General features: G+C 44.2%; 1 protein-coding gene across 1 annotated transcript; it reads right to left on the bottom strand.

The window, feature by feature from the left end:
- Positions 1-12,942: 12,942 nt before the first annotated feature.
- FOXB1 (forkhead box B1) lies at positions 12,943-14,430 on the bottom strand. Its single transcript, XM_004374619.2, has 2 exons — positions 14,233-14,430; positions 12,943-14,002 (listed from the first exon to the last, which is right to left on the bottom strand). Exon 2 carries the CDS (start codon positions 13,944-13,946, stop codon positions 12,969-12,971), a length of 978 nt encoding a protein of 325 aa, XP_004374676.1. The 5' UTR covers positions 13,947-14,002; positions 14,233-14,430; the 3' UTR covers positions 12,943-12,968.

Raw genomic sequence — 14,430 nt, 5'->3', positions numbered from 1 at the left:
GCTTTCATGGAGGTGAGGGGGGGACTCAATGGTGAGTACCAAATGGCTGAACCTGTGCCATTGGTTTAAAAAAATAAAACCCATTGCCACTGAGTCGGTTCTGCCTCATAGTGACCCTACAAGACAGTAGAACTGCCCCATAGGGTTTCCAAGGTTGTAATCTTTAGGGAAGCCGACTGCCACGTCTTTCTCCCGCAGAGCGGCTGGTGGGTTTGAATCGCCGACATTTTGGTTAGCAGCCCAGCTCTTTAACTACTGCGCCACCAGGGCTCCTTATTGCCATTGGTTAGGGGAAAAGAAAAGACTAAAAGCACCTCGATTTCTGTATGAATCATTTCTATGTACCTGGCTGTCACACACTGTTTCCTCTCTGACTTTTCAGCAATCTTAATAACATTGTGTCAACAGTGTATCTTAAAGTCTGTGAGAAGTCCTGCTTTGGGAGAATGTGCAAAAAAGGAACAACCACTCCTCTTGCCACTTCTTCAAAGACAGATTTGTTCATTCTTCTGGCAGTCCATGGTATATTCAATATTCTTCTCCAACACCACAATTCAAAGACATCAATTCTTCTTTGGTCTTCCTTATTCATTGCCCAGCTTTTGCATACATATGAGGCGATTGAAAACACTATGGCTTGGGTCAGGCACACTGTAGTCCTTAAAGTGACATCTTTGCTTTTTAACACTTTAAAGAGGTCTTTTGCAGCAGATTTACCCAATGCAATGGGTCGTTTGATTTATTAACTGCTGCTTCCGTGGGTGTTGATTGTGGATCCAAGTAAAATGAAATCCTTGACAACTTCAATATTTTCTCTGTTTATCATGATGTTTTCTGGTCCAGTTTTGAGGACTTTTGTTTTCTTTATGTTGAGGTGTAATCCATCCTGAAGGCTGTAGTCTTTGATCTTCCTCAGTAAGTGCTTCAAGTCCTCTTCACTCTCAGCAGGCAAGGCTGTGTCATCTGCGTCTCGCAGATTGTTAATGAGTCTTTCACCAATCCTGATGCCACATTCTTTTTCATATAGTCCAGCCTCTCGAATTATTTGCTCAGCCTACAGATTAAGTATGGTGAAAGGATACAACCCTGACACATACCTTTCCTGATTTTAAGCCACATAGTTTCCCCTTGTTTTGTTCGAAAGGCTGCCTCTTCACAGGATCTGCATGAGCACAATTAAGTGTTCTGGAATTCCCATTCTTCACAATGTTATCCATAATTTGTTACGACCCACACAGTTGAATGCCTTTATGTAGTCAATAAAACACCAGTAAACGTCTTTCTGGTATTCTCTCTTTTTAGCCAAGATCCATCTGACATCAGCCATGGTATCCCTCATTCCACGTCCTCCTCTGAATCTGGCTTGAATCTCCGACAGTTCCTTGTCGATGTACTACTGTAACCACTTTTGAATGATCTTCAGCAAAATTATACTTGTGTGTGATATTAATGATATTGTTAAAAAAAATTCCGTATCCTGGTGGATCACCTTTCTTTGGAATGGGCACAAATATGGATCTCTTCTAGTCAGTTGGTAGCTGTCTTCCAAATTTCTTAGCATAGAAGAGTGAGCACCTCCAGTGCTGTATTCATTTGTTGAAACATCTCAGTTGGTATTCCATCAGCTCCTGGAGCCTTGTTTTTCACCAATGCCTTCAGTGCAGCTTGGACTTCTTCCTTCAATACCATTGTCTCTTGATGATATGCTACCTCCTGAAATGATTGAACATCGACCAATTCTTTTTGGCACGGTGACCGTGTATTCCTTCCATTTTCTTTTGATGTTTCCTGCGTTGTTCATTATTTTGTCCATAGAACCCTTCAAAATTGCGACTCAAAGCTTGAATTTTTTCTTCAGTGTTTTCAGCTTGAGAAATGCTGAGTGTGTTTTCCCTTTTGGTTTTCTAACTCCAGGCCTTTGTACATTTCCTTATAAGACTTTACTTTGTCTTCTCCAGCCACCCTTTGAAATTTTCTGTTCAGCTCTTTTGCTTCATCATTTTTTCCCATTTGCTTTAGCTATTCTACATTTCAGAGCAAGTTTCAGAGTTTCTACTGTCATCCGTTTTGGTCTTTTCTTTCTTTCCTGTCTTTTTACTGACCTTTTGCTTTCTTCCTGTATGATGTCCTTGATGACTTCCCACAACTCAGCTGGTCTTCGGTCATCAATGCATCAAATCTATTCTTGAGATGGTCTCTAAATTCAGGTGGGATATACTCAAGGTTGTACTTCGGCGCTCATGGACTTCCTTTAATTTTCTTCATCTTCAACTTGAGCTTGCGTATGAGCAACTGATGGTCTGTTCAGCAGTCAGCCCCTGGCCATGTTCTGACCCATGATATGCAGCTTCTACATCTTTTCTATCCACAGATGTAGTAGATTTCATTCCTTTGTATTCCATCCTGCAAGGTCCACGTGTATAGTCACTGTTTATATTGTTGAAAAAGGTATTTGCAATGAATAGGTCATTGGTCTTGCAAAATGCTGTCATGTGAGCTCCAGTGTTGTTTCTGTCACCAAGGCCATATTTCCCAGCTACTGATCCTTTTTCTTGTTTCCAACTTTTGCATTCCAATCACCGGTAATTATCAATACATTTTGATTGCACGTTTGATCAATCCACTAGGATGGCTAAAATAAAACAGACAGATAATGACAAGTGTTGTCAAAGATGTGGAGAAGATGAAACCCTCATATATTACTGGTAGGAAGTAAAATGGTACAGCCACTATGGGAAACAGCCTGGCACTTTCTCAAATGGTTAAAAATAGGACTACTATATTCCTAAGTATATACCCAAGAGAAATAAAAATGTACGTCTACACACACAAAAAAAATTGTACTTGAATATTTATAAGAGGATTATCCATAATAGCCAAAAGGTGGAAAAAACTCCAATGTCCATCAACTGATGAATGGATAAACAAAATGTGGTGTAGCCATACAATAGAATATTATGCAGCCATAAAGAAGAAGGAAGTTCTGATACGTGCTGCAAGGTGATTCAACCTGAAAACATTATGCTGAGTGAAAGAAGTCAATCACAAAAGATCACATGTTCCATGATTCTATTTACATGAAAAGTCCAGAACAGGCAAACCTATGGAGACAGAAAGTAATTGCGAAGTCTGGAGGGTGGCAGGGATGGGTGGGGGGGTGACAGCTAAAGTGTATGGAGTTTCTTTTAAGGTGCTGAACATATTCTAAAATGGACTGTGGTGATGTTCACACGTATCTATGAATATACTGAAAACCGCTTAATTGTACACTTGAAAAGGGTGAATTGTATGGTATGTAAATTATATCTCTGTTTATAGCTGTTTTAAAAAAAGAATAGGTAGCATGAAAGATAGACCTTCCCTCTGCAAGTATACAATCTATCTGAAGAAGTTAATGCTAAATTCTTCTCGGGCAGAATACATTCTCTAGGGAGAAGAAAATATCAAAAGAAAAACCAAACCCACTGCCACGGAGTCAGTTCTGATTTATGGCAACCCATATGTTACAGAATAGAACTGCTCATAGGCTTTTCTTGGCTATAATCTCCATGGAAGCAGATTGCCAGGCCTTTTTTCTGAGGTGCTGCTGAGTGGTTTGAACAGCCAACCTTTAGACCATCGCAAACTGTGCCACCCAGGGACCCTGAGAAAAGAATAGCTATTTCTAATATTTTTTTTTCTCTGTCATAAATGGCAATAGCGACTTCGCATGCCAATTTGAAACATTTTAATCTACTTAGCTCCACATGATCATTGAGGCAAGCCTTTGAAGGGACTCTTACTTTTCTCATCTGAGAGAGGAGTAACTTTGAGGCACAGAGAGATAAGGAGACTTGCTTAGAACAATTTAGGGAAAGGTAATAAAGTAGGACTCAAATCCAGGTTTTCTGACCAAGGTATTTTCTTCGAAGACCTTGGTGACGTTTGTGGCGGGTGCTGCTTAGTAATATTAGCTGAATTGGATTTAACTGGAATGAAATGAGTTAGTTTGAACGGAACTAAAAGACAGGTGTCGAGATACCATGGGGGGCCCCTTTAAATGCCTATGCTGACAGAAACGTCAGCTCTCCGTTTTCCTTCTTCTCATGTCTCTCCTCTCCATTCTAAGTGAGTGGAGCTGAGGCTGGTGATCAGCTCAGGGGATGTTCCTTGGGGTTGGTTGGAGACTGTGGAAAAGCAGTTGTTAACAAAATATTTTTTTGGTTCCATGGTTTTTTCCCCATCTAAAAAAACATGGATTCCAATTCAGGAGAATAATTTTAGCTTTAGTTACTAATTAAGGTGCTTTCCTGGGGTGGGTGGTATTCTTATCCTTCCTTCTAGGTCTGCTCCGGGCAGCCTGGACACTGTCCATCCAACAAGCCCATAGAAGGCACCTGTATCATGCCTCACACATTATTAACCCAGCTGATTAAAAACAAGTAAGAGTTCAAGAAGCTGGGGTGGGAAGGCAGACATGGAGGTGCAGTGTAAGAAAGGTCAAAGCAAAATGACAGCAAGGAGACAAAGTCTAAAGCTCAGATGTCTTGCCCTTTTCCCTCTCCACTCCCCTACTCTCCCATCTAAAGAATTAGTCATCTTAAAGCAGCTGTAGAAATAACATGAACAACTCCCCACACACCTACTGTGGGCCTAGACGCTTGAAACTCATGGCGGTCTGTGTGGAAGACTGTTTGGTTTCAGGGTTTGAGGTCTGGAACTTCAGAAATGGTTCCAACTGAGGGTGAATCCCTTTTTCCTGAGACCTGGGGTTGAGGGGTGACCACGTCCCCTAGTTACTCAAACATTCTGAGACCCCTACTTCGAAATGCTGTGACTTGCCATGCTGGGTGAACTGCCTTCAAGTGATGGAGCCCAGATTTTCAGATAAAAGCCTTCATTTTGACTATTTCAGTACTTTCTTGACTTTCGGTTTTTAGTTCCGTGCGTTTGGCACCTATGTAGGACTGAAGGTTTGTTTTACTCTGGGAACCTGACTCTGGTGTTGTGGGTTACCTGGATGCAGGTAAAGAGGTATCATAACAGTGGGACTCACTGAGTGAGTAAAATAAAGGAACTGGTTTACCTGGAATCAGGACCTTTCCACTCTGACGTTAGTATCCTTGATTCTAAGTTGAGAGTGTTGCTCCAGGTCCCTGGATATAGGGCAGATCGCAGTGGGAATGTAAGAGCAACAGCTGAACCCCTAAATTAAATTAGATTATTGAATTTGCAGGAAGCTGCTAAGGAATTCAGCATGCCAATGCTAATACGTTTTACAGCATTGGAGACGATGTTTAGTTAGCTATACTATAAAAGATGTTCACTGCAACAGTCTTTGTATTAGCAAAAACAACAAACAAAAACCTAAAAGCATCTAAAATGCCCCCAGCCAGGAGAATTCACTCAGTGGCATACTATGCAACCTTCAAAATCAATGATTATGAAAACCATGAGCCACATGGAAAAATGCTTTCAGTATGTTCTGTAGAAAAACAAGATTTTAAAAATGTATGCATGCATACTGATTGTAACCATGGAAAATATGGAAAGGAGAAATAAATTACTTTTAAATATGTATAGGAAATACATGGAAAAAACCATTTCTATAATGCAGTTACAGTACTTTAAATGAGTATTTCTAAATGAGAGTAAAACAAAACCAATTATGTATTTAGAAGTTAATATAAATCTCTCCATAAACTCAGCCATTTCTCATTGCAGTGAAATTCCAAGTAATTATTTTCTATGATTTATTCAGCATCTGTCATTTTTAAGAATTGGATAATGTTTGGCTACACAGCAAAGAATAATTAGCAATATAATTAATCAAATTGCTGTTTATATTTCTATGTCAAAGTTAATCATTTTCATTTTCATGTTTTATGTGAGGGGTTCTCCTTTTTTTTTTTTTAAAGCCAACATCATCCGAAAGTAAATTTAAATGTATTTCACATGTTTTAATATTATGCAACTTAATATCACAGCAGAAACCTAATCTCAGTCAACATCCTCATTTACTGACACCGTGAACAAAGGCATAGAGTTTTCACCCAAAAGCTAAACCAACAGGACCGTTGTCCTCAATTGTTCTTCCGTCTTGGGGCAGGAATCACCGTATATACTCGATCTGAACTAATCGGATAGAAAATTTCATCCTCGCCTATTCTCTCTTCCTCTCCCCGTCCTCTCCCTTCCACCAGCACACAACATCACGGTGACAATGCTGAGCATCCGCCAGGCAGTCACAGGAATATTTGTTTCTGTCCAACTGACCTATGGTTAGGGAGTCACGTTTGTCAATTTTTCTCCAATATGGGACAGACCATAATTTCAGTTGTTTTTTGTTATATTTTTTTTTGGGGGGGTGGCTGACAAATATCATGGTGATGAAGAACTTTCTAACGATCATTTTATTGTTAAGCGAAGACCTTTGGTCTATCAAACATATGTAAATAAACAAAATACGTGTTGGTATTTCCAGCTCCTCGTTCGCTGCAGCAGTCCTAGTGGGGGAGTTCTCACGCTTGCGGTTTTCCTGTTGAGTGAAACCATTCTTGGCTGGAATGTCTCTCCAAGGAGCTGCTCTAATTAATGCAAAACACTCTAGATGCTACTTAATAAATACTAAGCTTTCTCTAAGTGGCACAAAATTAAGATCCTTTGTTGAGCAATTTCTCTATATGCGACTATGTGCTAGAATCATCAGACCAGTACATTGTAGCTCAGGGAGGAGAGAGAAATCTGTAGCAAAAACCGAGTTTGGAAACACTTGTTTCTGCAAACCAACAACTCTTTCTGTACTGTATACCTTAGTAAATCCAATCAACAGGGAACGCTCTGAGGAAGAAATTAATTGAGTAAATAAAAATATACAGGCTGGAAAAGCATGAATAGAACCACAATGTCTCCCAACAACAGATACTCAAAGAAAGCCTTTGTATCTGTGAGCTTAATCTGTTTTAATTAATGCTCCTAGCTTGTCGCTTCTGAAGCTTGCAACTGATTTGACATCAGTTATTTGCAGACACAAGCAAAAGGAGGCTCCCACCCCCCAAAGGAGAACTTATTGTCCAAATATTCTTGAAAGTGTTCTGGAAAGAAAATCTTCCAAAGAAGGTTTTATTTAGCCAATTACAATTTTTCATGGACAATTTCTGATTCACTTATTATTAGTTCTGGTGAGTGTAAAAGCTTATGGTTATAAAACAACGTTTTCTTCAACATCTTTTTTTTTTTTTTTGTAACTGTAGATCTGAGCCACTCCTCCCTCCCGCCCCTGCACCCAGCTCCAGACACCCATCCCAAGAATTAAATGAAGAATAGTGTCATAATGTAAACTTTATAAATCTTGAAGTTAAAATGGAAAATGTTAAAGGTTCCAATGAACTTGGAAATAATACCAGACAAAATTTTAAAATAGAATATGAAACCTTCCAAATACCTTCCCGTTAAGATCAGGTTTCATTTAGATTTCAAGTCTGGGGAAAACCGATTCACCCTCTGCACTCACACCTCCAAAGCTGAGAAGTCTGAATCTTTATTTTTCCCTTCCCTGTCTCTAGACTCAGCTCTGACAGTCGCTGGAGCTTTCTAAGATGCTGACTCATCAAGGTCTGTAAAGTTCACCAAAACAGAAGTGTCAACTGGGAAAACACAAGACAGAAGTACCCTCGCAAATTATCTCCATTACCATCGAGACTTGTGGTTTTCTCCCTCCCGATGACGGAAGTGAAAATGTAAGAGGATTCTGACTCGGAAATTCTAACCAAACAGTATCTTCTCTCCTGATTTTTATACAACAGTCTACCACCACAGTGCTCAGATACAGTGGCTTAAAGAAAGAGGATTTGTGTGCGTGTGTGTGTGTGTGTGTGTGTGTGTGTGTGTGTGTATGTGAGAGAGAGCGAGGAGAGAGAGATTTTATTGCTTGTGAGCAGGTAAAGTTGAATGTTCAGTTTTCAAGTCTGTTTTGACACCAATGACCAGGTATTAGTTGAAAGGAGAGCACTTGGTGACCCAGAAGTGATTCTGGCCTTTGAAAACCAGCTGTTTGTGTAAATCCAAGCCAAACAAGGAGGTAAGTAAGAGGTTAGGGGTGTGTGGGATATAATGTTTATATTGATGCAGATAAGGATTTTTTTTTAAACCAAAGTTAATATCTCAGACCTGTTAGCTGGTCACGGAAGGCTCCTTGGGAATCCTAGGCCCACACGCCCCCCTCCTCACTTTCTTCCCCTCCCCCATTTTTTTCAGAAGCCAGAGGATGCCGGCTGCATCTTGCACTGTAGTGCCAACAGATCCCCGCAAAGAGAGAGGAAGATAAAATGAATTTAAATTCCAAAGGGGTTGCAGTGGCGGTTTCCTAGTCCCCGAGTCAGCAATGTGTTTGTGAAAATTCAGCCTTTTTGTCTCCCAGTAAAAAGGAGCTAAATCTACATCGGTGGCCCAGTCTCGGGTTGCTATTCTTTGCGTTTTCTATTCGAGTGAATGAGAGTGAATGAAGTGGCCGGGACCCTTCATTTGATCTACTCAATTGCATAAAGTGACAGAATTCTAATATATTTGTTTAATGCTCTTCAATGGGCTTTCCCTTTTTTTGCTTGCAAATGAAGCGTCCGTGGGCAAAGTTTCGTCCCCCTTTAGCACTGGGACATATTTCATAACTCAGTCCGTGGTTTGAAGTGATCTTGAGAGGGGTTTTAGACTCAAAAAGTGGAAAATAAAGAAACAGATGTGAAGTTATTGTAAATTCCGAGAGTGGGCTGGGGGCTATTGTGCCCCCACGGCAGGCGGTCCGGGGGCTGTGCCTTTCACGCTGTAATTGAAACATATTAATTAGATAATTTGTTGTTAGTTTAAACGAAACAAATACATCCTCTTTGCAGCTTCACAGTTGGTGGGTTGGGTTGTTTTTGTTTGTGTGTCTCTGCGTATGTGGCTCAGGAGAAAAAACCGAATTGACATTTATATTAAGAATTTGAGGGCAGATCCTGATCCTTTTAGTTTCTTAAATGAATACCTTTTACAAAGGGAGTTTTCATTTGTAAAGGTGTAAACCGTCCTTCACCCCAACTCTGCCTCCCCACCCCCTGCATACAGTAATGCGAAATCTTCTGTCTGCAGGACCTGCCTGGACAATTCTCCTCCCTTCTCCCTGACCCGCATCTCAGCCTCACCCCACTCTAGCACCTGGTCAGATTCAAGCTTCTAAGGCGCTCAATGTTCTCACCCATTTAAAAGGAATTAAACTGGCGACTACAATGTTTAAGTCATTCTGAGGATCATTTACTAGCAGTCTCCCAGCGAGTCTTCCAGGAGTCCCAGGACCCCCAATCCAGGCAGCAAGAGCATCAAGAAATTCTGCAGCTTCTCTCTTGGGAAAGCGCACCAAATTCCTCCATTGTGTCAGGATTTGCCCCAAACCACAGAGAAAGCTGTTTAAAAACACAGTTGAGTACTGCATGATGTTAAAGACAAAAAGCAACAGAATAGCCAAGGCTCCAAATCAAAAACGTAAATAGTAATAATAACGCCTGAATTTACAAAATAGGAAATAATATAACTTATCTCCGTTGTCAAGACAAGAGTCACTCCCAGCTTCCCACTGCATGCTGTTGTCTATTCCAGTTTTATTTTAAAGCTGTGTGTGTTGACTTTGGACTTGAGCCAGGTGAAAAGATTTACCATGACAAAGTGAACCATTGAAGGTATCCTAGTTATAAACTTCCTTATTTGTGAGCCACTTCAGCTAAACAGGGCATAAGTCTCAAAGCTGGAGGGTGAAGGAGGGAGCGGAGTCCGCTGGAGGCCGCTGTGTTTGGGCTGCCTTTGGATTTTTGATCAAGGTCAAAATATCACCAATGGATTTTTTATTTTATTCATTCAACTTCATCTGAGAACAGATGCCTGCAATGGCAAAAGGAGAACTCACAATGCCCAAGTTATTTCATTCTCTGCAACACACCATGACGAACCTACCAGCTGAAAGAAACACTTTCCGACACAGAGCTGAAATCACTCCTTTGCTAAGTATCAGAAATGGGGTCTGTATCTTATTTGCCTTCATGCATTTAATAAACACATATACACAGCACTTATGTCTGAATTCTAGTGCCTACTTTACCTGGCTAAGCTGATCATTTATAAAACGTTCGAGCCTCCATGTTAGCCCTTTATACGTCCTTCCTTCTCAGAATTCTGTCTAAGTAAATTCGATGAGAGTAGAATATTCCAGAGATGGCCTTATTTTTGTTTTGCAGGAAGTGGTGGAAATGTATGTGATTTTTAAAAATGGAGATGATTTCTTGCTGAGAACAAAGTTTCACGAATTTTCCTAGCCCGGGGTGTATAAGTTTTCCAGGCTTTCTCTAGCTGATCTTGTTGATATAATTGTGAATTGGGCTTGATGAATGAGTTTAGTTGTCCCCTGTCTGACTAGCTTTAGTAGCTTCATGCATTTTAATCAGTCCAATGATTCATTTATTTTCCACCTTTTTGTGTGTGTGTGTGTGTGTGTGGCTGTGTGTGGGATCCTTCCTTTTTAAAAATGGTCACAACAGGATTAATTACCCCTTTGCATGAATCCTAAGTTTTTTTTTCAGATACTCTTTTAAATATACAAGGCTTGCAGGTGCTAAAGATTCTCCTTATGGAGTATACTGATCATGATTTTTATGGGAGTTTCTCTGTATTGCACAACGATTTCTTCTCGTTTAGTCATTTTACACAGTAAAGTGTTAATCACCATTTAAGTTCTCCTTTGTCTTGTAACTTCATTAGTTGAAAGCACACCTCACTCTGAAAATACTGTGATTCCTTCCATAAAGTTGCAATTAGCCTTGAGCCATAAATTCTTGGCAAATTTTAATTGTCTACAAAAAGTTTTTTTTTTTTAAAGCAAATACTCAAGAGTCAAACATTTAAAGTAACTTCACTCACTTTTTAAAAATAATTGCACCAAGCATTATTTTGTCACATGAAAGAGTTAAAAGAAATATGTTCAATTCCAAGTGAACAGCTTTCTTGACATGCAAGATGGACCTTTAGGTAATGTCTAAGAAAATTTCCACAGCTGCAAAAATTTAAAGGATTAAGGAAATGAATACTCACCGACAGTAAGATGCATCAGAATATAAATACAGAGTAAGTCTGGTTTTACTTTTTAAACCTCTGTATTATCTCTACTTGGTCTCCACATGTCTTAGATTTATTTAAGTGCCTATGTTTCATTAACTGTATATTTGAAGATAGATTAAAATACACATAAAATACTAAATTTTTTCTTTCAGTATTACACCTGTGCAGCTGATCTCTAATAGAAACAGTTTGTTTCCTCTTTCTCTATGCGCAGATACCTTCCCGAGTCAGTCTGAATCATGTCTCCTCCAATCTGCAAGTGCAGAAGAGGAGGTTTGACTTTTTCCAAAATAAGATGTGAAACAGAATGCTCAGGCATATGTTGCAGAAAGCATGCTTAGGGAAGCATTACATCTATCTTTTGTAAAATTATTGTTTGTAGCAACTCTTCAAAAAGACACCAAACTGAAATTTGAATTTACATATTTTAATGAGAAAATATTATTTGGACTAGGTTCATAATTTAATGTAGACACCTTTTTTAAAATGCTTTGTCTTAAAACAGGCATGCTGGGAGCGAGAACATCAATATTTAAAATGCCATGCTAATTCTGTACAGGGAAGGAGAAAAATGAAAGGTAAAAATTGTACAGCTCAGATGGCACTACAACTTTGTTTTTTTTTTTTTTTTTTAACTTAAGCAGGTCACACCAGAACAACAGTTTGTTTTCCAGCAAATTTCCTAAGGCTCTAAGGGAATATAGCAAACAAAAGTGCATTTTACACAGTGTATAATCATCCTATTCACAAGCATTTACATCTCTTTGCAGCCCTTTAGCTTCTTGGAAAAGTTCTTTCTGGTAGCAAACAGAGAGGCTTGTCCAGGGGAGAAGTAGCCGAAGACGTCCCCTTGGCCTTAGCAGTCAGCTTCTCTAACCTTTCTCCAGGATTGCCCTTGGTGCTTTCTTGTTTGGGGCTTATTTCATTTCATTTTTTTTTTTTTTTACAGTAAAATAAATAGCTAAAAAGGTCTCTAAGTAACGGGAAAGTTAACATCCTAATGAACTCTCCTATCCCCCCTTCCCTCCCCTAAACCTGGCCAGAAATGAAGAGGAAACGTTCACATTACAACAGGTACTTGTAAAGTGGGCTTTGCCCGCTCGCCCCCCTAGCAAGACAGATTCAAGTTCACTGTTTATATTTTCCCGGGCGCTTTGTAAACAATACAAGATTACTTTTAGTTTCGTTTTGCTTTTGTGGAGGACTAGCGTCCCCTTCTCAGCTTGGCAGCCGCTTCCCCAAATCCCAGCGCCTGGAGCCTCAGGCAGCAAAGAAAACCCGAAGCCAAAGCCTCGGAAGAGGCGAGGAGGCAGGGCCGCCGCCGAGGATGCTGTGGTCCGCCCAGCCCCAGCCGGATGGGCGGAGGCGAGCGGGGTGGGGAGATCAGTGGTCCCTTTCGCAGCATTTCTCCCAGAAGGTCGCAGAGCCTCGGGCCTCGGCTGTGCGCGGCAGCCCCCAGCAGGATCCGCTCGGGAAGAGCTCGGAGGCGGTTTCCCGGGCCCGGACCGCGCCCAGCTGGACCGCAGAAGGCCGAGGGAAGACGCCCTGTCCTCCGCCCAGGCGGGCGGCGGGAGGAGGTTTTGGGGCCCCGGGGATGGGGTGGCTGGGCTCAGGGGTCCCTGGCCTTCCGGCTCGGGGGAGCCAGGGCACCTCCCACGCCTCCGGGCCCGTCGGCAAGTTTGTGTTTGGTCTCCTCCTGGCTCCAAAACAAAGTTCGCGTGGGGACAGAGGGTTGGCCGAACGCGACGAACGAGTTAGGGGGGCGAGCCGGGTCGCCAGGCAGGACCGGGAGCCGGGCAGGGGAGGGAGCTGGCGGCCAGGGGAACCAGGGGGGCGCCGGCCGCTCCGGGTCAGTGCACCGCCACCGAGGGCAAGGCGGAGGCCGGGCTGGTGAGCGTCTCGCTGGGGGTGGCGGGGCTGCTTTGGCTGGTGGCTGTTTGCGAGGAGGTGGGGCTGAGCGAGGGCGGCGAGTTCGAGAGCAGCGTGGGGATGGGGGCGGGCAGCGCGGGCAGCGCGGGCACGGCGGCCGGCGTGGGCTTGATGGGCACGGGGATGGCGGGCAGCGTCTGGCCCGCCGCGTGGCACAGCGGCTTCAGCGGCACGCCGTAGGCGCTGTAGTCGCCGCTCGCCATGGAGATGGGGGCGGCCGAGTCGATCACGCCGGCGGAGCCGTAGACGTGCGGCCAGCCGGGGCCCAGCGAGCTGCCCACAGTAGTCAACTGGTTGGGGAGCGGGTAGGCGGCCGGCACGGGCTGCATGGCGGAGAAGGCCAGCCCGCCCGGCATCTTGTACTCGCGCGCAATGATGTTCTCGATGGCGAAGGGGTGCTTGAAGCCCGAGGGCTGCGCCACGCCGCCCAGGTTGTAGGCGGCGGCGGGCACCGGCGGCAGGTGCGTGCCCGAGGCGGCCAGCGCGCTCAGGCGGAGCTTGGCCTGCTGCTGCAGGTACTGCGCCGCGTCGGCCGGCTTGCTGGGCGCCAGGTGGTCCGACTTAAGCACCTTGAAGCGCTTGCGGCGCCGCAGGAAGCTGCCGTTCTCGAACATGTCTCCGCAGCTGGGGTGCAGCGCCCAGAAGCTGCCCTTGCCCGGCTGATCGGGCCGCCGCGGGATCTTGATGAAGCAGTCGTTGAAGGAGAGATTGTGGCGCAGGCTGTTCTGCCAGCGCTGCGTGTTCTCCCGGTAGTAGGGGAAGCGCTCCATGATGAACTTGTAGATCTCGCTCAGCGGCAGCATCTTCTCGGGCGAGCTCTGGATGGCCATGGCGGTCAGCGAGATGTACGAATAGGGCGGCTTCTGGTCGCTGTACGTGTTGCGGCCCGGCCGAGGCATCTTCTTGCTCGCCCCCTTCCCGGCTGTGGGGCCGCGCAGGCCGGAGGCTCTGGGATCTGGGAAGGGGAGAGGGAAAGGGGGGAGGGTGCCAGGGACGCACAGGCAGACCTCGCGGGCTCAGCCAGGCCAGCTCACCGGCTCCGGGGCCGGGGGATGAGGACGGCCGCGCGCTCGGCCAGCACCTTTGCGCGCAGAGAGGGGCGCGGCCAGGGGGCGCGAGGGTCGAGGAAAGTAAGCAGGCCCCGGAGCGCGGATGCGGTCAGGGACAGAACCCAGAGCTGCTCACCTTAAAGTTGCTCGAAGTTGCGCGTCCGCATCCGGGATGACGCTGCCGCTCGCTGCGTCCCTCCCGGCGCGCAGTTCCGCGGCGTCCCGGCTTGGCTGGGCTCGGTGCACCCCTCGGCTCGGCAGCTCAGCCCCGCAGCGCCCCGCGCCGCCCAATCCGCGGCTTTCCTGGCCGTGCGCCCCGCGGGTGGCCGAGCTC

The sequence above is a fragment of the Trichechus manatus genome, unplaced genomic scaffold, assembly GCF_000243295.1.
Source record: "Trichechus manatus latirostris isolate Lorelei unplaced genomic scaffold, TriManLat1.0 scaffold00030, whole genome shotgun sequence".
NCBI classification, from domain to species: domain Eukaryota; kingdom Metazoa; phylum Chordata; class Mammalia; order Sirenia; family Trichechidae; genus Trichechus; species Trichechus manatus.
This window is presented reverse-complemented; position numbering and strand designations above follow the sequence as displayed.

Coding starts and splice junctions, on each gene's coding strand:
- FOXB1 (XM_004374619.2), bottom strand. CDS start 13,946: ATGCCTCGGCCGGGCCGCAACACGTACAGCGACCAGAAGCCGCCCTAT.